This window comes from Helicoverpa zea, chromosome 9 (genome assembly GCF_022581195.2).
Source record: "Helicoverpa zea isolate HzStark_Cry1AcR chromosome 9, ilHelZeax1.1, whole genome shotgun sequence".
NCBI lineage: Eukaryota > Metazoa > Arthropoda > Insecta > Lepidoptera > Noctuidae > Helicoverpa > Helicoverpa zea.
This window is the reverse complement of record NC_061460.1, coordinates 12,313,169-12,338,406: the sequence shown is the minus strand read 5'-3', so window position 1 is coordinate 12,338,406 and position 25,238 is coordinate 12,313,169. Positions and strand designations below refer to the sequence as shown.

Sequence of the window (25,238 nt, the reverse complement as noted above, 5' to 3'; positions counted from 1 at the left end):
AGCGTCAGCGGTAGCGATAAGCGGAATGTATGCAGTTCCAAAGTTTAATGTCAAAGGTGCATCTTTTTGTTTACCGTTAATCTCGCGGGTGTGTGTGGTGTATGTTATAAGCGCCGGAGATATGCATTAAAGATGTCACCAGATATTTATATTATACCTAAAATGCTTAAGAAACTCGTTGCGAAATGCTAATTGAAAAAGCTGTACAATCAACTATGCTTTATGGTGCCATATTTAGATATATAATGGAAAATAATAATCATTTAGTTTCTCTAATTCTTAAAAAGCTAGACAGTGAAAACATTTTCCCCAAGATTTTCTCAATAATTTTAAGAATACCATAAGTAATAAAATAAATTTCACGCACTCGGGAAAACGACTGACAGGTTTGGAAAGTAAGAATTTATAAACAGGATTCATTTTCAATGTCTAATATCAAAGCAAGAATTGTGTGTGGTCCAAGTCTAACGCTGAAGGAGGTTAAACATGACATAAATTAGGCAACTTTTGATTTTTGACGATTATTTTACACAAGAATGACGATTTTCATACATACATAACTTTGAGGATATATTGGTATGTCAATTAAGGACCACAAAATGGTCACCCTTTCTGTATACAGAGCCGACCTTAGATCCTTATTGTAACTTAACTTTTAAGGCTGTGAACACCATCAGTTGTAGACACAATAGAAAAACTATTGTCTGAGTTACTCTAGTGTTTAACGTATAAAAGTAAAACTTTGCAGCCAATAAATTGGAACTTCAACGCAGTGGGTAGATGATGACGATATTCTGTAGTTAGTACCTATAAAAAATAAATGTCCTCAATTATCTCGCTATATCTTCTCCCTCACACCATTCCACGACGGTACCCAGCAGCGATGGCACTGATAGCAATGTCTTTGCTCCGCCACAAAGGTCTGTATCGGTCCGATTGTACCATTGTGAACCACGGTGAATTAGAATTTCGTTTAACAGTACTTGTCAGATGTACACGTCTTGATAACCATATTGTCTTTATTTTGAGGTCGGTTTTAATTTTAAAATGTTGGTGCGTCTTTAGGAAAATGCTGTGAGAAAATTTTGGTGAAGACGTATGATTTTCAACCAGATGTTAGAATGCATGGGCATGTACATAAGAATTTCATATGAGAACTAAAACCGAAAACATGTCCTTTGAGAAGACACATGAAGCTAACAAAAGCACTTTGAGATTAGATAAAAACCAAATCATAAAACGCTTGTGCACGGTCACATAGGAAAAATGGGTAAAATAAGCGTGTTAAAAATAGGTATAATTTAGTGAAACAACCAGACACTGTTAATGGACATCAGTTCTAAATTTTATTTATTTTCAATCAAATTAACTATCACTAAATTGAGTGCAGTTCAAATTACATAATGTTTTTTCAAACACAGCTTTTATCATACATTTTACAGTTAACATAACATCAAAACAGCTAAAATGACTAAATCAAAGTTCTTCTTAACAATTAACTCATTTACAACATCTTGATCATACTTAATTTACCAGTCATACTCAATAGACAGTCCATAACCAGTTTCATCATTATTTTGAGCTACATCATCAGTAGTCTCATAATTTGCTAGATCTATCTTATCAGCTAAGAAAGTGTCTGCAGCATAAGTCGTCGTCTTCTCAGTGGAAAAGAAACTATCTATCCAAGAATTAGTTGGTGCTTTAGCTGTCGTAGATTCTTCTGTAGTCCTTTCAGTATCTCGCTCTTCGGATCCTTTTTCTTCCGAACTGACTTTGATAGGTTTAACTTTAGTAACCTCATTATCTTCATCTTTTTCGTCTTCAATAGTTTTATTGTCATCCTTTGGAGCATTTTCAGGCTCTGGTTGACAGAATTCTCCCCAGAAATGCCAGCCGTGGGGACAGATGAAGACTTGAGGGTGTAAGACGCCATTTCTGATAAGACATACGTAGTAATGGTTGGAACTTAGAGCTAGGACGCCGTGTTGGCCGACGGTCTCGCATTGTGGTACTGGGTTTTCGATGCATTGACTGTTTTCTAGTTGGATCTGAAATTTCGAAGTGTACTTATATTATTTGTTGAGCTGTGGAAGATGGATTAGGACCTGTGGTTTTTTGATATTGTTGCTAAAAAAGTTGACATTTAGCCAACTTGCAGGATCTGAGTACAGTACGGGTAAGTCTCCTATGTAGCAAAACAAATATAGCTACATAAAAATATCAGAAGCCATTATAATATTAATTAAGAAAAGAAATACGATCTACATAAGCACTCACTCGAGGCAATCAATCAAGATTACTCGTGAAGTGTTACATTTTTATGATGAAAGTAGCTTACTCATTAATTGGTCAAATAACTTGTCTATTACGTAATCTAATTTCTCAACAAATATTGAGAGTGACAGAGCAGTATTGCGTCACTAGGTTCCACCTACGGTTTTGGCTAGCCATTTTTGTAGAGTACTTGCATTTCTAGTGCTAGCTTTTTAAGTATTTCGTTTACTATTTCTATTAAAGCGACGCTCACTTAATGATGATGTAGGTATTTCAAGTGGTCACGCTTTTATAATAGGAGATTCTTCTCTTAAACCTGTTTGAGCTAACCTATCACCTCTTCCAGGTTTTGGTCTAACTCTAAACATTAAGTACACCCACGTTACATGTAGATAGAAACATAGATAACACGTAGGTACATAGTAATGTAGATGAAACTTACCGAGCACTGAGCGGTGGCAGGGTTATATGCGTAATGTCTCGGGCACAGAGCAGCCCTGTGGTCTGCAGGTCTACCGTCAGGCAAGCCCTCAGGAGGAGAGCAGAGGTGGAACTTCCTGCAGTCGTACGCATCTGGGAATATTCCCACCTACGAAATATACGAGTATGATTAGTTAACATACAAAAAAATATGTGCATCATAAAAGTTTGTACTTTCAGTTTTATTTTCTTTTGCGTGTTCCTGACTGATCAGTTAACAGGATTTTTTTTTACATTTGATATCAATGAAAGCGCAGCAGCTTTCTGACATGCAACCAATAACCTAGCAAGAAGATCTCAGACTAATAGTTTCTTCCGCTGTTATTTTTTTTCACGTATTTGATGATGGTGATAAAGGGACTGACCTGTTCACAGCTATGCTCGAACTTCTGGGCTGCAGTGGAACATTCAGGTACTGGTTCCTTGGAGCATTTCCCTAAGTGAGCATTGCAGGTGAAGCCTTCCTGGCATTGTTCTAAAGGCACCTGAAAGTAGACGAAAGCATTGGTCAAGCACTTGCAATTTTATCATGGTACTAGCCATTTTGCCCCGGTTACATTTGCGTCCCGTGAGAACTATTGCCCATACCTAGATAAAAATATAGCCTATATTACTCGCCTACTCGGAAAATAGGAGCTTTCCAACAGTGAAAGAATTTTCAAATCTGAGTGCTTAGTGCGAGTTTTCGTGAATTTTTTTACGGACTCACATGAGAGCGCGTATACTAAGATTTGTATGGAACAAAAACAGCTCCACCTAGTGTCAAAAATTGGAACCTGTTTTTGTTCCATACAAACAGTGTTGCCAACAGTTGTAGAAGCTTACCACCAGAGTCAACTTTTAAAACCACCAGAAAACCACTAACAAAAATTTATCCCACACTTAAAATCACCAAATTCACCACTAAAAAAATATTGTTTATATTTTATTGTAACCTAAAACAATTTAATCATCCAAAGATGTAACTCGGCAACGATAGAAAATTAAAACAGACAAAGCATTACATCTGTTTAGCAATTCATCCGACCCGATCCGAATCCTTCACAAATTATAATCGGCGTAGTAGTTTCACAAATTGTTTAGTTACGCATTTGACCAATGAATGAGTACTTAATATAATTATATAGTAGTCGTTCACCTTTTTGTTTTGTAGATGCTTTTTTGACATTCCGTGAGACTTCAAATCTCCATAGTAACTCCTTAAAGTTGTACCACAAAACTTACATTTCGCTTCTTGACCCGCAGTACTTTCAACATTTCGCCACTAAATAGGGGACTTAAACCACCAGTATTAGTGGAAAATCCACTAAGTTGGCAACACTGCATACAAATCTTAGTATACGCGCTCTCACGTGAGTCCGTAAAAAAATTCACGAAAACTCGCACTAAGCACTCGGTTCATTTGAAAATATATATGAAAGAGACAGGTCGTGATGTAAGAAAGAGAGATCGTTGTAAAACAAATGACATGTCAGTGACGTCACGCACGAAATGAAAGAGACAGGTAGTGATGTAAGAAAGAGAGATCGTTGTAAAACAAATGACATGCCAGTGACGTCACGCGCGAAATGAAAGAGACAGGTAGTGATGTAAGAAAGAGAGATCGTTGTAAAACAAATGACATGCCAGTGACGTCACGCGCTAAATGAAAGAGACAGGTAGTGATGTAAGAAAGAGAGATCGTTGTAAAACAAATGACATGCCAGTGACGTCACGCGCGAAATGAAAGAGACAGGCAGTGATGTAAGAAAGAGAGACCGTTGTAAAACAAATGACATGCCAGTGACGTCACGCGCGAAATGAAAGAGACAGGTAGTGATGTAAGAAAGAGAGATCGTTGTAAAACAAATGACATGCCAGTGACGTCACGCGCGAAATGAAAGAGACAGGTAGTGATGTAAGAAAGAGAGATCGTTGTAAAACAAATGACATGCCAGTGACGTCACGCGCGAAATGAAAGAGACAGGTAGTGATGTAAGAAAGAGAGAATACATGATGTGACGTCATGGAGAAAATAAACAACCTACTTCCTTATTTTTTTATATTTTTGATACCAACGCAAAGTTGTTATTTATTGAATTAATAATATATTACTTATTTATATTTTTCAGTTGCACTTCAAAGGCCCACACGCTATCCCAATAATGGAAATAGGAAGAAAGCAGTGGCACTATTTCATCAGATCGCAATCGTCACTTCCGGAATGGTTTTACGAAGCACACGATACGCGCGAAAGTCCCATACTTTTGCCGGAAGAAGTCAAAATTAAACTATTTAATTCTCTTTGGCGTTTGTTACACTTGTTCTTTGGTCATCCAGTGTAAATTATTATTAAATTATTCCTTCAATAATTACAAATCATGTTTTTTATTTTAGTTTTCCAACAGCGCTTTCGCACTGGGGGGTTTTCTACTCGGAAAATGAGTATTTTTCTGCTGTGAATGTATGGCGTACATCGCGGTTGCGGTTTGGCTACGCGTGGAAAAACCGCCGGTGTGATGTGAAAGCTCTATAAACGTACTGATTGACGATTGTGTCTTCAGATTAATGAATTTTGAAATTGAGTCTGACCCATCTGACCATAATCACCAGATTTTATTTGAAAATCGAAATTTAAATTCAGCCCTGAGGATTTCGTTGATAGACTGGATTAGTCTATATTTATAGAATTAATAACATCAAATTCATCTTTATTTTTTTAATGAAAGAGAAGCGGGTGGGGTTCGTTTTCACCAAAAAATGTGTTCTCGTATTTACTGTTTTATTTATCATTCTGCCAGCGGTTTCACCCGCATCCCGTGGAAACCTCTGCACGAACCCAGATAATTTAGCCGTCCTCGATAAATGGGCTATCTAACAGTGAAAGAATTTTTCAAATCGGACCAGTAGTTCCTGAGATTAGCGCGTTCAAACAAACAAACAAACTCTTCAGCTTTATAATATTAGTATAGATTAGCTAGTATTAGCATAATTGCTGTGTATCAGTTCCAAGGGTATGTGATATTTGTGTCTGATAACAGTGCAAGCTATTCCCGCCTTAATTCCCGAAAAACGATATAACGCTGATATGTGCTGCATAACCTGTTTCTTCTTTAAAATATATTCTGTATGCAGATCTTTTTAGGCGGCGATCCTTCATCTCTTCTCTTCTTCGTCCCACACCGTCAGCTTATCCAGATAAAGGTTCCGTGATAAGTAATTCCTTACCTTAAGCCATCCACCCGGCAGAGGAACACAAGTCACAGACTGGCTGCAGTTCTGACAGGCCATGCCAGGCTTCGTACAAATGCCTTGCACGTCCAACTCGCCAGAGCCTAAGGTCAGCCCCAGAGGAACGCCGGCCATGCGGTTCCCATCTAGAACTCCGCGAAGATCGAAGGACGTTGTCACCTTGAAATCATAGTTATGACAAAATTTAAGAACTAATGAAGAAGAGAATATTTGAAATTTTGGACTTAAATCAGTCTTCAGGACTTGTTTACGACGTAAATTGGAATCGAAGACGCCACTTGGGCTTGAAGGTTGCAAGGAATGTTGGTCTTGATCCGGTCGTGTCGTGTCGGATTGCTAACCCATCGGGCTATGAGAGTTAGAGAATAAAGAGCGAATGTTTTGCTCATACTTACCTATTGCTGTTTAAGTAATATTGCTGTCAAATAGTGTCTTGGGTATTATTAAGCACTTCTTTAGAAGCCCCCAGCTGCAGATGTTTTTACTTTGAATGCGTTATAACGATTATGCTTTAATCATGAGAATACTGTACATCATTTTGCTTTGAAGGTGGCAATTTTTGTAATATGACGTCTAATCACTAAAAGCGCTAGTGTTTATTACATCATATTTCCATGATTGTTCATTGTCGGTTTGTATCGTGGTTTTATACTCAGTATTCATTTTATTAGGTTAGAATACGGGGTTCACACATGCATGCGTAGATTTCTAAAAATAATTTTAAAAACATGCGGTAGCTGGTAGGTAGTATGAGTATCTAAATAATGCAAGAGTTTGGTATTAGTCTAAGATCTAAAGATAAAACACTATTGGCCTTACTACAAAAACATTAACACCTGTTTTAAGACGGTATCCGTCTTACCACAAAAACTTTTTAACGTCAGTTTAAGACTTGTCTAAAAAATTGACAAATTATGACGTTGACATATGGTTCATTTTGCAGCCACAAATTTTTTAGACAAGTGTAAAACAGATGTTTAAGTTTTTGTAGTAAGGCCAATAATGTTTAGATACAGCAACGGGACATTAAACTAGAGACTTAATTGACAAAAAAAAAACTGTTTAAATCTTAGGCCGTTTTTTTATTAATCGTGCACTTATTAATGTTTCCTTGTGTTAAGATTCTAAACACAAAAATAAAACTCACAGATCCACTAAATCCAAAAATGGATACCAAAACCAATTTTAACCACATTTTGAACAAACTTAATAACAAGCACTATTGGTAACTATATCTAAACTGAAACAGTACGAAATAAAAATGCGTAAAATTGTCAGTCCAGTGATCTTTGACACCATTATCTGTTATTTTTAAGATAAATAATATTTATAAATTATATGCTTACACGTTTGTTTTAGTTTATTAAGTTACTATAAAAAATAATACTAAGATTATGATGTGTATGGAAGAGACATCCTTGACATCCTTTGTATTCTATATCATCTCCAATCTTGTTGGATTGCCGTCCAATTGGTTTATGATAGTGAAGTAATAGAGAGTGCACCTGGGTCTTCGCGTACGTTTGTGCCCTACAGTATGGCTGATCTCCTGCAAAAATTGCTGCCGTGGTTGGAAATCGGTCAGGAGGACATTATTCTGATTATCGTTTATTATAGTTATAATTTTATAACGATATCAGACCTGAATCATATGAGTGATATGAGTTCAGAAGTTGTAAGTTCCAATGCATTTAGACTGTGGCTGTAGATTTGATACACTTATAACAATACCAAGTATGTATACGTTCGTGGGGAGAATGAAAAGTTGTCATTTGCCTAGCCTTTTCCCAACTACGTTAGAGTCCGTTCCAGTAAACTCGCCTGTTGTATACATAATTTAAGTACCTATTTATAACAGAATTTTTTTCTAAAATGTAATAACAAAACATAATGCATTTTAATCATGTTGTCAGAAATATTTAATTCAATTATATCTGCGGACCCAGGTGGCATGTTTATATTGCGAAGTTTCTTAAGAACAAACTTAATATAATAACATTAATATTGAAATAAGAAATTACTTTTTCTTTACTGAATAGAATTATCATTTTGAAGTGGGTCTTCTCTGGGTGCAAAAACATCCGAACTAATATTATAAACTACATTCCGCAATCGAATAGCCTATGTTTTTTCCTACATGCTAGACTGTCCGTGTACCAAACTCCATTGAAATCAGTTCAGTAATTTTGTCGTGACAGACAGACAGAGTAACTTTTTGACTATTAATATGCCAACATGTGTATTAAAGATGAAACATTTTTTTTTCGATTGTTTGAACCCAAAAGGATCCGAAACTCATCATCCTCCGAGCCTTTTTTTCCCAACTGTGTTTGGGTCGGCTTCCAGTCTAACCGGATGTAGCCGAGTACCAGTGCTTTCCAAAAGGATCCGAAACTACTTAAGGTCTCTGCACACAGCGGGGCGGCGGGACGGGACGGCGACGCGACACTGAGCAGTTGTAATGTACTAGATATTACGGACGACGTCACACAGAGCCGTCCCGCTCGACGCGACGCGACGCGTAATATCTAGTACAATACAACTACTCAGTGTCGCGTCCTGTCCCGTCCCGCCAGGCCGCGCCCGCTGTGTGCACAGACCTTAAACCGATTTGAAAAAAAAAAAACAGTGTTGGAAAGCTACACTCTTCCAGTGCAACACAGGCTATATTCTATCCCGGTACGGGTCCGTTCCCATGGGACGTGAGTGAAACCCCGGGAAACCCGCTAGTTTATAATAATAGTAAGAATGATAACTTCCAAAGTTTACTCACAGTAAACTAGACATAACACAAACAAGTTGCTACAATATTAACCAACTGCGATGACTTATTAGCGAATTGTACTTCAAAGGGCGAGAGTCAACGACCGGCGTTTGCGCATCCAACTTGCTATGTTATTATCATGAGGATGATGATGAGTCTATTGCGGAATTTCAATAAACTTTACGATGTGATATTAATTCTACCTAATATGTACAACTGTTCCACGTGGTTTCTCCCGTGTGCCGGGGAATTTTTTCGAGTACCCGGATAAAATGTTCAGCGTATATAGTCGAGGTTCCTAACAGTGAAAGAGTTGTTGTAATTGGTTTATTAGTTCGGATGTCTATTTGTTTCAAACAATCAAATATTTCCTATTCTATCCCTCTTTCACCAGTGCCTTAAATTCGCATTTTCGGATAAAAAGTAGCCTGTGTCTTTCTGAATTTATAAGTAAAGTTTCATCACCACCTAAAATCATTTTAATATATGTAAGTGTGCACCTAGACCAAACCCTACTCGTTCCTACTAACTTGAGAGCCTGCATGAATAACAGTCTTAGCTAAAACTACATACTACAGATTATTGACCTAATCAGTTATAACCATAAGCATAAAGAAGCTTAGGCAAAATATTACAGAAAATAACCGAAGCATAAAAAGGACAAGATCAAAGAAATAACGAGCATCGATCCCTCAGTACCACAGCGCCTAACAAAATGATTAGAGCAACGACTTTTGTATCGGTACCAAAACCAATTGAAGTTGGCCAGGCGTTATTACTTACTGAGCTATATCTCGAAATACCTAAGAGCATTTAAATGGCAGGAGACGCCATTGCCATGCCTTCCACTTTGTCAAAAGCACATGACCTTTTTTTGAGGGCATCATCAAATGATCCTACAGTGGATGCATTGGGAGGGAGTGTCAGACTTTTACTGACTAACGCCCTGGTTTATTCCTTCTGGAGCCTTTTGTGTGCCAGGGCTGGGTAACTCTTTCGAACGATCCTGCAGCCCTAAAGTAGGCTAAGGACCTAAGGGGCCCCGCAGAAGGACCTATTTTTATTTATTGATACCTATGTGCGTCAAGTATATGCTTGTGTTGTGATTATCATGTGCGTGATTGAGCGATCACTATTTACGTTGTGTAAATACCTGACGAGATCGCACCCGGCGAGTAAATTGTCAGGCTTTTTTGCGTCGAACTATGTGGTCATGGCGGCTCCTGTAGGTTGAAAGCTCTAAGTGAAATATCGAAACGATTCGGTGCCAAAAGCCAATGGAATCGTATATCGGGACCTGTCGGGATAAGTCATAAAAATGCCGTTTCAAAAGTAATTTTAAATGATGTACGATTTGGTATATTATTTCTGTCTTATCGGGTGGTTATTGAACATTTTGTTCTTATATAGTGAATGTTTCAATAATGTTATAGTTTTATTGCGGTTTGTACCTATTGAAGGCCGTTTATTTGAGCATCTATTGTTGGGTGTCTGAATGCTGTCAGTATCATTTGCTGTTACAATTTATATATCAGCGGCTGTCAGGCGGATTTGAGAAAACTTTAAGACTAGGGGTAGGACTCGATTGAGCCTGCAGCTTATTCGATAATTAGAGAGTTCAATATGGACTTGAATGGGAACAGGACTAAACATGTAAGATGAACTGGACTAATATCAATCATCATCATCATCATCTGCCTACCCTTTTCCCAACTATTTTGTAGTTGCCTTCTAGTCTAATAGAATGCAACTGAGTACAAAAATAGTACAAAATCTTCTCGCTACACAAATAGTGAGAGACCTTTTACCCAAAACTGGGTAATGTATCGGAAGTTCCCTATGGTCAGTGTACACCATTGAATTTCGAGCGGGAAATGAAAAGACATATTTAAGTAAATGACTCGATTCCATAAATATTGGTTTAGAGTTTCTTGTGGTGGGTTGTGTTTATTCAATTTCCTTTGTATCTAATATGGTAACGTATTTTGGAACTGTAGTTCAGCTAAAACATTGCTTATAGTGAAAGTTACTTTGTCTGTCTGTCGCATTTGCACGCCAATACTACTCACCATCTGCCTATAGCCTATGCTCAACTATGTTGGGGCCGGCTTCCAGTCTAAGTGGATGCAGCTAAGTACCAGTGTTTTAGAAGGAGCGACTACCTACCTGACCTCCTCAACCCAGTTACCCGGGCAACCCAGTACCCCTTGATAAGACTGGCATCAGATTTACTCGCATCTGACTACCCATAACGATTGCTAAAGATGTTCAATGACAGCCGGGACCTACAATTTATCATGCCCTCCAAAAGACGGACGGCAGTACCTACTATTAGTCTAGATCTTGAGAAAGGACATCGGGTACTTTTCCTGTTTACATTATTCAAAAAGTACAATATTATACTGAAACTCTAGTTTCATACTAACTTAGTTGATTCGCTTCCGTCGCCTTCCGCCTAATAAAGAGCCAAGGCAAACTTTAATTGCATGAATTATCATAGCAATTTCAATACCCGGGTACCGCCTCAATACTTTATTAAGAACTTCCAAATATTCTGACATAAATTTTGGTGAGGTGAGCTTCACGGTTTGCTCTTGGGAAGTAAAACTTTTTACTTACAAAAATATTACAACTGACTTCTAAAAACATACACAACCTACAAAAATAATACTTTTTGATATAGAACTCGGTGTCTGTGTCTACATGTTGCCGATGTCTAGTCAGTTAAAAAGACAGAAAATGAAAGGCAACAATTAGAGGATTGTGGTAAAGTAGACTTTTTTACCAAATTCGAGAGTTTGATTCTCGCATGTGTCAAACACAAGTGTGTTTAAATATGGGTTTTTGATTATTTATACCTAATTATGTTTATCATTTATCAAGTAACCATAGAACAAGTTTTGATTGATTTGGTATGAACGTTGTGTGAAAATTAAAATAATAAAATTTTATCTTAAATAGTAAGCATTGTAGTTTTTGTCAGTGTAAAATCATGCAAATATTTCAGTGTCTGTAAATTCCTGGCATATTGTGCGCTCAATGGCCGCTCAAAAATAGTTTTGTTGTTTATCCATTATTATTAAAAATACTTTCAACGTGGGCTCATACCTACTAAATAATTAAATACTTTTTGTACCTGTTCGTTTTCCTGAACTTCGCTGAAAATCTGATTAAAATTGTTCGCGGTAGAAGTGGGCCGGTATTGTAATATTTTTAGCTATGAAAACAATTAAATTCACTTTGCTGTTCGTAATTGTTGGATAGGTCTCCCTTTTCATTACGTAAAATACTTACATTAATAGAAAATAATGTTATTATCAAAATAAGCTTACTTTTGACTGCAATTCTTACCAGTTTCTAAGAGACATGAGGTGCCAAATATCCATTACAAACTTAAATCATAAAATTAGTTTTATTTTAAGGAAAATTTAATATTTTACTACCAACAAAACATAATTGACATACCAAGAGCCAACATTCGAACAGACATACAAACCTACTTTCCCATACATAAACCGATGCTTCAAATACATAGAACCTTCTAGTAACATTTCACGGGAGAGTGATAGACTATACGTTTAATGGCATAGCTACGGTTCGTTAGAGACCCGTGGGCCACGGTTTCTTGAGAGTAAAGGAAAATATGTGAATGTATCGACGGCTGGTGACATGCCAGCATAATTTGCTTGATTGATTTAGGCTTGTTTAGGTAGGTGACTATTTTTTTCGTATGTATGAAAGAACTAGCTTCGGGCAGGAGTTTTACTTGCACCCCCAGAGGGAATTGATCTAATTCCTTTATTATTTTAGTAACCACTTCCATCTTTTTAGTTGTAGATATAACAATCAATTTCAGTTTTATAATATTAGCATAAATTGACAAAATTTAATTTTAACTTCTCGTGACTTGACCATAGCTATGACCACACCCTGGCACCAAAGGTGAATCCGCACGAATTTCATGAAAATACAACTTACAAATACCTACTGTAAAAATATATTTCCTCAACTTTCAACCTTCTACCGCAAGAAAACAAAACACAGTGTAAAAACATATACACTGCCTTGCAAAAAAAACAGACCCACGTTCACAAGGACCCAAATAATGGCACAAGTTCTACACCTATTCATATTATGATGAAACAAATACGTATGTAGCATATTTTCTGTAAGTTGTTCCTCTCGACTTGGGCTGACAAACGGATGAAACTCGAAGCGAATGTAATAAGAAGTTATTTGATCGATGATCGTTGGGTGTGTGGGTTAAATTGCAAGATAGTGTATTTTTGTGAATTATTTCTTTTAGATAGCTTGGCTTTTAATTTGAATAAAAACTCTTTATTTTCATCTTTAAAAACTTGATTACCTAAATTAAAATGAGTGTTCATAGACTTAACGGTCATACAGCTATCCGACCAACTATCGGCCCACTAAAAGTTTGCAGTCTGTTGAAAATATAGCTTTTACAATAGTCCATATTTTCCTTTCGGAAATAATCAGTAGCTACAGTGAGACTGTAATTTGTTATACAGAAAACTATTTTACTCACGAAAGTTTTGCTAATTTCATATGTGTGCTTATAAATATGCCAATAATAGCTATTCTACGCACACTTATTTAAATTTTTAAAGGAAACATTACTATATTTGAAGAATTAACAATACAAAAAATAATAAACACAACTCGCTAGCCGCTTTATCTTTGTACACAAAATTTGAACAGAATCGTTCACTCAGTCGGTCCCTTTAACTTTTTCACGCCTTTTCCGCGCTAAAATATGGGCCTTTCAAAACTTACTTATTTTACGTTCAGCATTACGGCTCATCGTTCTCAAACTTCTGCATTTCTTTAATTATAAGGATTTTATGAATAATGGAATGCCTATGGTGTCTTTGAAAAAGGTTTTTTTGCGCTTTTAAAGTGTTTTTAATTTTGTATTTCTACCCTTTCGCTGGTTGTTAAGATAGGTACTGAATGATTAGTTATTTCGCGAGGTTAAACCAATCGCTATCAATAAAATTAATAATAATTTCGTAATTTCGCTTGCTAATAAGTGTTATAAGTACATAGAGGCAATCAAAATAATCCTTCTTTTTCAACCGACTTCTCAAAAAGGAGGTGTTTCTCAATACGGGCGAATCTTTTTTTGTATGTCCTATGCATGGTATGCATTAATTTCCAAACACGAATTATTATAATCTCAAAAACTAAAGTGACATCGACACACTAAAGTTGTTATACAAAGTCTTCATACAGCGAATATTTTGGGGCGAGATCAGAAAAACCATAGCGGCATCGTTATGAAAAGCGATCGTGATACGTAAAAGGCTTTCAAACAGGCTTTGTGGGTGCATCAAACGGGCACTATTTCCGCTTCCGTTAGCTAGACACTGATCGTGAACACCCTTGATGCTATAGAGTTGGGAATTTCTAGAGGAGTTTTGAGGTGGGTGCTTGTTTGCTTTGATTTTTCTTTTCGTGAAAAATTTTAGTTATTTATTTACATTGTGGCACTGAAAATGTAGATAATCCTTACTAATATTATAAATCGGAAAGTGAGTTTGTTTGTTTGTTTGTTCCGCTTTCACGCCGTAACTACTGAACCGATTGCTTTGAAATTTTGCAGACGTAAAGTTAGAAGTCCGGATTAAATAATAGGGTACTTTTTATCCCGAAAAAAAATAGATATTCCCGAGGGAAAACAAAAATATTGTTTGCTTGATGGATGGATTGTAGATGGCGCTGTGTGTCGTTTAAAACAAGGTAATATATTGCAAACGAATATAAACATGTAAATTTAGAAGCTAAATGATACGATAATGAATCCCCGAAAATGAGGAATTCCCGAGGGATGATGTACAATTTGTTTAATCGTCTAAACTGTTTTTTTTTACATCTACTTATATATTGCAAACGAATATGAACATATAAATTTAGAAGCTAAATGATACGATAATGAATCCTCGAAAATGAGGAATTCCCGAGGGATGACGTACGATTTGTTTTATCGTCTTAACTGTTTTTTTACATCTACTTATCCTGAATTAACTATAATTCAACGAATTACTAATTGGTATAAGTATTAGTTAAGTTATTTCGTTCTTGAGGTATGCGATAGATGGCGCTGGGTGTTTTTAAAACGTGGTAACGATGTGTTTTTAAAATACATAAGAAGTGGAATGATAGCTTTTTAAAACGTGGTGACGTTGTTTTTTTTAAGATACGTAAGAAGTGCAATGATATCTCGCGCTTTAACCTGTAGCTCATTGTTCAATCGCGAGCTTCCCGATAGCTCGATAGATGGCGTTGTGCTTTTCTGTATCGTGGTGTTAAGGTTCGCCGCGAATTAGTCTGTTTTGAAATCAGTGGGGCCCAGTAGCGCCAGGGCCAGCCGCGGCTGCGGGTTGTTCGAAAGAGGTACCGCGGCCCTGGTATATAAAAGGCCTAGGACGGAACACGACGATTTTAGTCAGTAAGAGTCTGACACTCCCTCACCGCTGCTAACCCACAGCGGGAGGGGTGAACCGAATTCCACGCGGGCGAAGCCGCGGGCGGAAAGCTAGTTTATTATAAAGCAGCAATTAGAGAAAATTGCAAAATTGTGAGCGTTTTCTGATCTGCCACTATTTGCCGTCAGCAGTGTGCGAGCAAGAAGTGAATAAATGCTCTGTCATTTTGAATCCCATTCTTTATCTTCACAGATCGTATTTGGGTTAACCGATTTATTGATATTTATTCATTTTATTTCAATAAATATAGTTTCAGACACATGACAAGTATCGCCGCTTTGAAGACCTTTTGCATTTGACGGCTAACCGCTAGTCGCCACCACAAAAATTACAGTAATGAGTTACCCTCTATACGTTCTTAAGTCTATGCACGTACCAGTCGACTGCGCGTGGACACAGCTCTTGCTCCAGTGACTCCTCGTGCCGAGCTGAGCTTCACACCAATATTACTGGTCAAAGCTAAAGGTTCATACTTACTCACGCTGTATTGAACTTACGGAATATACAGCATTATGTGATCAGAGTTAGAAATGGATAGAGAGGATGTGAGGGATTTAAGAGTGGAAGAGAAAACTAATTGAAAGTGTTTTGTTTTAATTAAAATTTATTTTAGAGTGGGTTTTGACATGTCGGGTAAGATTTGTAATTTGTGAAAAGTGCATGAGGAAGACTATGAGAGTACACACTGTGCTCTTTTAGTCGGCCGATAGTTTGTTTGGGCTCATAAATCTGTATGAAGATTAATGGTAGTAGGCAAATTACAACGATCAGATATTTAGCCGGTGTAAGACCGACTGAAAACATTGATTGGAATTAACATTATGTTTAAAAATAATTATCAACAAACTAGGTGAACGACGGGTAGTCTAAGGGAAACTGACCTAGAAGAACAACATCAAGCTTCGAGACCATTTCTATAAAAACCCAAAAAGATAACTTACCACCAGGCACGACCTACTTTATTTGCAAGTTTTTCCCAACATAGCAAGCAAGCACTTACACAAATTTGTTGGATTCAGCGAGATATTTTCACAAAAACAGCCTGAACATCAAGAATGTAATAGCGTATGTTGCCAAAACTGCGGTGTCCCGATGCGCCAGTGACTGCGGAATCCTATGCCACGTGTGTTCTGGTATGTTCTGTAGCGTGGGTAACGAATCAGTGTGCTTGGAATTTAAAATTCAGGAGTTTTTGGTAATTTCGTGTGTGTTTTTACAGTTCGAAACGTTGCAACGAATCAAGTGAGATTCGTTAATCGTCGAGAATTAACTTTTTCCTTCTGTTTTCACCATGAAATCCGTGTGTTGTATAAGGCAAAAATGAGATATAGTAAAAGAGTGCGCGTGTATGTCGTGATTTTTCTCACAGCTTCCGGAATCGACAATAGTTTTCGTATGTGACAATAGTGGTATACAAATTACAGAATGTTTTTTTGTGAGGTCCTCAGTTTCCTTCCACAATCTCTAACATCTTTTTTACTGAAAAATCAAGCTTCTAAATGTTTGCTTTTCACAAACTTTACTCCTCATTATTCTGTATACCGCCCACAGGGCGACATCAAACGAAAATCAACTACAAACAAAAGTTCAGGAGTATTTCAGTTGACAACACCTGCAACATTGGCCGTTCATTTTATAACCAAATCAGTTTGGCAGTACGAGCAGAGGCAGTCGCCAACCTGTGGTCAGGCAGCTTTTAAACTTTGTTCAGTAGTATTGTAAGCTTTTGTGTTCGTTTGTCTTGTAAGAATCACAACCAGCAATTCAGCTATTGAGATTATATGTTTACATATACATAGGTTATAGTATTGAAAAAAGGTACATATTTTAATTTTCGTGAAATGTTGTTATCTCTCTAGTGTAGATTTAGTTTTAGTGCTCTAGAATACTTTTCAAAAACAAATCTATTGAGAAATTGTTCTAAAACTTCAGGATTAGACTAATTTACCAATTTTGTAACGGATTAGTTTAAATAAAGTCTATCTGAATGGGGCTATAGCCAATCGTCCGATAACACCATCTGGATAGCATCTAAGTAACAGAAACTAAAAGGCACTTTTCATCCACCCTAACGTAGTCTTAAGTGTTCTCTATTCCAGCTACTAATATCGCAGAACCTAACCAAACACTCGTCCAGATTACTGAACAAACAGTTGCTCCAATCCTGTACTAATTGTAAAGTCTACCTTCCCAACCCCTATTAGTACACTCGAAAATCGAGAACCAAGTGCCTTTAGAAGCACTACGGCAATGCGACATAGCCAGCTATGCCTACAATTTCGAATACCCCCGCGTCCATGTCATACCATCCACAAATTCTTTGTCAACCATGCTGAATATTTGAAGCAATGGATGCCAAAACTTCGATGTAGTCGGCTCGTTGAATTTGAATGCATTTTTGGATAGATGCTCTGAATTGGGTGAATTGGTATTTGGTTTTCATTCTGCAGTGCAATGAAGGTTTGTCGTTTTGTTTGTAATTCTGCAGCGAAATGAGAGAAACGATTGTGTGGATGTTACTGCGATGCCGAAGCAGTATTAGATTTTCGATCGAAAAATTACTGTGGAAAAATTGGTAATACATTCTCATTGGTCTGAAAATGTTACTACCCAATAGACAATCGGGACATTTTCTCCCACTTCGTATTTAACTTTTGAAGTAGTACAAAAGTGTGCCCAGTTTTTTCCAACAATGTTGGAGCAACAGTTTTTTCGGGCGTCTGTATCTATTCTAATCACTTTATTTCATTCAGGCTTTTACACTTACCAATCAAAAATATAAATAAGTTTCTTCTATATATAAATAAGTTTTTGTTTGAATCTAGTTGCCTTATACAACACTAAGTCCCTTGGTAGCACTGGTTACCAGACTTTTTGGCTTCTGTCTACCCCTAACGACTGCTGGGACCCACACTTGAACAAAATTATAAATAGCATAACATTAATACAGCTGTTTAATTAACAACCATTTCTGAAGTTCTGTAGAAAAACGAAGTAGGTACAGTAGACTGCATATCGGTGGCAACTGTCATGCACCTTAACTCAATAGTAATAAGTACTATTTTCCTATAAAACTGTTACCACTAACTTGAAGTTGACTGTACAGAGCAGAGTCGACACGAATAGTCAACAAAAAGTTAGAGAAGTTTCGGGTCAACATTAAAACGTTGAGTGATACTGAAACAAGTTGTTATTGTTGTTCCGAGTATATAAGTATTGTTAGTGTAACATTATGTATGGAACCAGGCTTATTTAATTAGGCTGGTTATTTGTACTTTCAGGCAGTTTTGAAGGCTTCTAGTATACTCTATTTCTGCAATTCTAAGTTCCGTACTAAGTCGTAGTAGCTAAAGGGTTTTTAGCAGAATCAACTGAAATTAAAACTTTACATTTGACTTTTTAATCAGTACCTCTATGAGCAAAATTGATGTTAAAAATACAAACGATTCTTAGCGTTTATAAGTAAATATATGTAGTTGGGAAAAGGTTCGGCAGATGATGATAAGTAGGAATAAATTATTCCTTTGAACAAAGTTATAATAGTTTGGAATCTTCATGATTCGCTTTTTGAGGGTCAGTTTTTCTAATTTAGTCAAAGTAAAAGTTAATTACAATTAATTACTATATTTTTATGGGCTGTAAATAACTAAACTCACAGGACCTCCCGAAAAAAAATCCTTCGAAAATTGGAAAATGAGATCCCATTACGCAAATTGAACATTATAGGTATAATTTGGTGTTCAAATAAAAATCGTTCGGAAATCGAGTGTAAATTAACATGTACCCTCGTCAAGATGATGGTAGGAAGCTGACATATTTATCACTGGCTTGGGACATTACCTACTACAATGTCGCTGTGTTGGCTAAAATCATGGTAGTACTGGCTTTGGCAAGAAAATTGAGGAAAAATATATTACTCGTGGACTATGTAATGAAAATGATAGGTAATTTTTTTTGCCTTTTTGATCTAAATTGCAGCTTTCGTTACTAAAACCATTTCGGGATTATTTCAAACTGACCAAACGCGGTAATTTTTATTATTGCCTTCCATATATGAATGCCCTATAGTTACATACTTAAGTACTAGCTGTCCGCTTCACTGCCATCAATGTTTCGTGTGCTGAAAACAGCGTCAAAATGCATGTAGTCGTTTTAGAGATTGTAACAAGTACAAAAAAATTAAACCGACTTCCCAAAACACTAAAAAGCAAAAAAAAAAAAAACTATTTTTAGGTGCATCGGCCTAGAAGTCGGTGTCTAATGGATGTTACTAAGTTAATTTTGCCACCGACTTCTAGGCCGATGCACCTAAAAATAGTTTTTTTTTTTTGCTTTTTAGTGTTTTGGGAAGTCGGTTTAATTTTTTTGTAAAAAAGTTTTTTATTTAAAGCTTTTCAGTGATACGAATAGTTGTCACTATCCATACAAGTGAGAAGTTCTCATCAATACAAAGAATATAAGTCCAAATACGAGGTATTTTACATATTCAGTTGTCGAGTTCCCTCGACTTACTTTCTCTGGTCTCCATCATCAGGTCAGCTCCAAACCTTCACTGTTGCAAAGGTCTTGTCAATACAAATAATTTAAGCCCAAACACGAGGTAGTTTACATATTCAGTTGTCGAGTTCCCTCGACCCTCTCTGGTTTCCATCATCAGATCAGCTCTAAATCTTCACAGTTGAATAGTGCTTTTAGGCGTACGCCTGAGTGTCAAGTTTTTACCCTATGTATGCCTACAACTTTCGAAGGTTGCCCTCGATTTCTCAGGGTTTCCATCATCAGATCCTGACCTGATGACTATGGGACCAACTGGCAGCTATTCCGAGTCGAACAAAAAAGAATCACGTAAATCGGTCTATAAACCTCGGAGTAATCGATGTACATACATAGAAAAAAAAAAAAAAAACATACCGGCCGAATTGATAACCTCCTCCTTTTTGGGAAGTCGGTTAAAAAGGACAAACGCGGTGGAGGACTTTGTTTTATTTAATGAGTAGGTTATAATGTACGCAGACAGATATTATCAGTGAGGATGTTAGAAAAACAATAATAATAATGGCGTCCACGGCCGATTTCGTCCACGGCGGCTGTTCTCATTTAAGGAGATCAGCCAGCTGCGCAGGACATATTATAGTGCACAAGCATTTACGCAGACACAGGTGCACCCCCTATTCCTTCACTCTCATAACCCGATGGGACGGCAATCCGACACGACCGGAAAGAGATCAGGCGCAGGACCGACATTTACGTGCTCTCCGATGCACGGGTGAATCAATCACCAACTTCCAGACTACGGGCTGCTTTGTGAAAGCTTTAAGAAAACCCACAAAGCGATTTCGGCCCGACCCGGGAATCGAACCCGAGACCTCGAGCTTAGCAGCCGCGCTTGCGACGGCTAGACCAACGAGGCAGTCGAAAAACAGTAGGTATTGGAAGGTTGAAAAATGACGTCTTTAGCGACTTAAAAAAAATTGTTCTAATTTATTTTTAAATACAAAATGGCAAGTCTACATTGTGGGCAGTTTGTTCAAACAATCCTAAATCCGGCTCCAAAGGTAATCGTAAAAAGTTTTCAGATTACGCATAATAAAATGTTATTACGGAATATTTTAAAACCTTTGTTTGAAACAATGTTAATAACAATGTAGGTGCGTACTAAAATGTTATGCGGTTGCGTAATGTATTAATTTTAATTTTGAATTTTAACTCAGTGTTCCTGTAGAGATTACTCAAGTGAATAGAATTTGATAATTGGTAGATATAATTAGAGGTCTGAGAAAGCACGCTTTTTAGTAAATAAAACAACGTCCTAGCATTTGTCTGTTACGTTCCCGATAAACTAAAAATAAATAAGTGATTCAAGAGCCTAACGAAACCGGGAGATTGAAGACACAGATTTACTTTATCATAATTTAAACATAACTTATAATCCCATTTAGAAACTTCTCAAACAATTTCAGTGAATGTATCCATACCACTAGAGACAGGACAAAATTGTATGTCTCCATCTCATTTTCTAGATAGCAAAATAGATACATACATTCAAATTTTTATGATCGCCCAAATAGCGTGGATGGACCAATCCAATTGCATTTCAATAACATGAGTGTATTTTTCTCTTGATCTTATGAAAGGGAAATATTAAAACTAAGTATCAAAATATTCATCCGCATCGCTGTCAGCTGGGATCGTGCCCAAAAGGCTGGCTGCATTGCCACGCTGGATGGCAATGCATATCCTTTGACCGAAGTATAGGCCAGCCCTTTGGTCACGAGTGGACTCCACTAATCGCTTACTGATTTCTCGAAAGAGTCTGTGGGCACTTGGGCCCCATGGTGTATTTTACTTACAAATGTAGGAGATATTTATCTATGTTACCACTTACGGCCAGTTTCTTCATCAAAAGTTAAAGTTAAAGTTATGGCTAAAGTAATGTCTAAAGTAAAAGTAACGGTTAAATTCAATTTTTCTATTAGTTTTGCTGTCACTTTAGCCTTGAAAAAACGAATTTGACCGTTACTTTTACTTTAGACATTACTTTAACTTTAACTTTTGATGAAGAAACTGGCCGTTAGTAACACATACGTATAACGTAAGTTTCTAACTGTGAACATTAGGTAATTACCTGTTATGGTGCTATTCGCGAACATGAACTAGGGGACTGCAGACGCATCGGACTTGAGACGGTAATAATAAAAAACCGACTTCAATATTCCTAAGAAGTCTTATGCGATGTTGAAAACTGAAACAAAATCACTTCAGCCGAGCATAATTGCGCACATACATACTCACATATAGGTCAAACTGAGCACCTCTTTTTTTTGAAGTCTCTTAAAAACAAAGAGTACTTTCCTAAACTTTCAAACACTGATATGGTCAGAAAAAGCGTGTGACCATGGAGAACAACATGAGTAGCGGAGGTGCCATAATGAAAAATCTCCTAAAATAGTATCGCTCCAAAATGCGAGCATGCAGGGGACGAGGAACGCTACTGTCTTCGCCTTATACGCCTTCTTTTCACCCAATATTTTTATTTAATACCAAAAATTGTTGACAGATGTCTCAAAGAACCCGAACGCCTCGTTAGTTCACTCGTAACTGAACGTTTTGACATAGAAGAAGTCGCCTGCAAATGGCATCTCTTTTCACTTTTCCTTTCTCCGTGTGTGCGATGAAAGCAGGGGACAGTTCAATGGGGGTACGATTTATAACTATATTGTCGGCTTGGGGGAGTTTAATCGAAAACCTGACTGGATCTGTTGCTGATTTATGTGTAGGCTAGTGTTAAATACTTGTACTTTGTTTCTGTTTTGTTCTTTGTTTTCAGGTCGAAGTTGATTTGTGTGGACGAGGTAATTTATAATGTTTTTCTGACGCTGTTCGAATTTATATTCTTTAAAAATAATTGTTTATTGCACCGGGTTGTGTTTATAAATGAACATAAGTATCCCAAACTAATATAAAGTACAAGTTCGGAATATATAGCATCATTCAAATTTTTCTTAAAGAAAATATACATCCTCCTGTCGTATCCCAATTTCAAACGCAGTATAGCTTCTTCTATACTTCTGTATATGACGTCATCAAAGTATTAAAAAAACATTAAAGAGTAAAAGTCATTTATTCAAAGTAGGCCGAAAATCAGCAATTTTTGAAGGTCCAGTTGACAAAAGAAAGGCTCCATAAACACCCCCCTCCCTTCACCACTTTCTGTGTCTTTTTGCTGGACAGAAGAAATGGTGGAACAAACTCTCCATTGTCAAGAAAATCATCTTATCTGCATTAATATTAATCCCACACTCATTCTTCAGCCATTGTTATCTGACACATCCAGCGGACATATTACCATCCTTGACCTTCGAACAATATATCATAGGAAGTTGTAATATTTCTCAGATCTTCGCAAGAACAGAGTCTCGCTTCACGAGCACGGCATACTAAACGTTCAGTTCAGACAATTGACCTACAACACTGCTTACCCTTCCTACTTCATATTATTACGTCAATAACAAAGTTGTAGATAACTTTTGGGTTTTTTCGTAAGTGTTTAAGTTAAGAGCGGACGGATGAAAAACTATTATTTTGTAAGTCATTGGTAAACTTAAGTCTACCAATCTATACTAATATTATAAAGCTGAAGAGTTTGTTTGTTTGTTTGAACGCGCTAATCTCAAGAACTACTGGACCGATTTGAAAAATTCTTTCAGTGTTAGATAGCCCATTTATTGAGGAAGGCTATAGGCTACTTTTTATTCGGGTTCATGCCGTGGTTCCTACGGGATGCGGGTGAAACCGCTGATAGAAGCTAGTTCAATATATGACTCATAGTTGTTTTTAAGGCCGAAGAGAACTTCACTAAAATGCTGAGTTAAAAATGACGAAGTCCTCAGACGCCTATATCTGTCTGTTCGTAATTAATCATGTTGAACTCCAAAATTCACCAATAGATAGATTAAAAGAGTTGGGACAATGCAACGAATGGTTCTGGTTTATATGCACACTCCTAGGTTTGACTGGGTAAAAGTATAATAGCGGCCAAACATATTATATTCGTCTGGCAAAATATGATGTATTGCGCTATGATTTCAGAATTATAGTTTCTATTATGAGTTAAACTGTCCGGCTATAGTTTCTTCACAACCCGCTATCGCTTATGCTTTGTCCATCAAATAACGCTCAGTCGGTCCCTGGCACGGTCTGGCCCATAAATTTTTGTACCTCCTGTCTCTGGACGATTTATGGTCTTAAAGATACGTGGCCAATGGAAATTGATGTTATTATATTATACATGAATTACTATTTGTTTTTATATGTTGCCGGAAAATTGCTTCTCAACAAAAAAGTTGCAAATGTATTTTCAGGCATCTGTTTCCGCAATGGTAATTAAAATCAATGTGGGCTCTGTTATTTTTAATTAGGGTTGTAACTTTTTCGGGCCCAGTTTCGAAGGGTCCAGTGAAAAATGTAGGATTATTTTTCTACATCCATTTTTGCTGGATTTCACAGGATCAACATGCATTTTAATTTTTCAAGTTTTTCGTTCCATAAATGATGTAATAAACCTTATAAATATTTTCTTCATGTAATTGCAAAATGAAATGAAACGAGTTACAGAACAAAAACCGTCTCTTCTGTAAAAACCTACTATAAAAAATATCCAAAAAAGCCTTGTCAGGACCACAATTTCAATATCCCTGTCACATAATAAAAATATCCTAAAAATATATGAGAATCCTCCCTCCCGTACGTGATCAAATCTTCTGAGAAATAGTCGTGAAATCGCGCACATTATTCTAGATTCTGTAAGCAAGCTATGCATATAAAGAACTTGATTTTTTCAACATTACATGCTACTTGATAGATGAAGAGTTTTCTGCGGATTTGGGTGTGACATGTCTGAGGAGGTAGTTTAAATTCGTGTCCCTTTTTTAAAAGTGTATAAATGAAAATGAACGAATCTTTCTTTATATTCAGCAGATATATTCTGCATTCATGTAAGTGTCGTGGTTTTCTTCAAAAATTAAATAAATTATCTGTATCATATACAAGCTCACAAATTCCTCATAACACTCGTTGAATAATAGAAAGAAGATTTTTGGCTAACACTAGGACATCAAATCAAATCAAATTATTTATTTCATTTAGGCCTTTACGGACTTATGAACGTCAAAAATTATAAACAAGGTTGATTCTAGTTGCCCATTCCAAAAGTAGCTTCCTATGGAGAAGAACGGGCAAGAAACTCCATGGTTATGGAAAATATTTTCCACAGTATATGTTACCTCTTAGTTTTCATAAACTCCTGGTCAATATCTCTCCAATGCTTTTAAACGACACGACACAAGGGAAATGCAGGTCCGGTCACCAAGACGGTTTAACGAGGCAGACCTCCGCAGGTTCACATCCAATACATACAGGATCTGATGCTTTCTATTTTAGCTGGCCTCTAGGGAACGGGTAGAGTGGAGCAATACTCT

The 25,238-nt window shown here is 36.9% G+C and overlaps 1 protein-coding gene across 1 annotated transcript; it reads right to left on the bottom strand.

The window, feature by feature from the left end:
* Window positions 1-1,318: 1,318 nt before the first annotated feature.
* Window positions 1,319-7,222, bottom strand: LOC124633248. The gene is made up of 5 exons (XM_047168420.1): window positions 7,136-7,222; window positions 5,965-6,147; window positions 3,123-3,242; window positions 2,720-2,866; window positions 1,319-2,051 (listed from the first exon to the last, which is right to left on the bottom strand). Exons 1-5 carry the CDS (start codon window positions 7,181-7,183, stop codon window positions 1,530-1,532), a joined length of 1,020 nt encoding a protein of 339 aa, XP_047024376.1. The 5' UTR covers window positions 7,184-7,222; the 3' UTR covers window positions 1,319-1,529.
* Window positions 7,223-25,238: the final 18,016 nt, after the last annotated feature.

What these genes read in the sequence shown, in the direction of transcription:
- LOC124633248 (XM_047168420.1), bottom strand. Translation starts at nt 7,183, where the DNA reads ATGTGGTTAAAATTGGTTTTGGTATCCATTTTTGGATTTAGTGGATCT. An exon ending in TCGAGCATAGCTGTGAACAG is followed by an intron (nt 2,867 to 3,122) that starts GTCAGTCCCTTT and finishes TATATTTCGTAG; the next exon opens with GTGGGAATATTCCCAGATGC. An exon ending in CTGCCACCGCTCAGTGCTCG is followed by an intron (nt 2,052 to 2,719) that starts GTAAGTTTCATC and finishes TCGAAATTTCAG; the next exon opens with ATCCAACTAGAAAACAGTCA.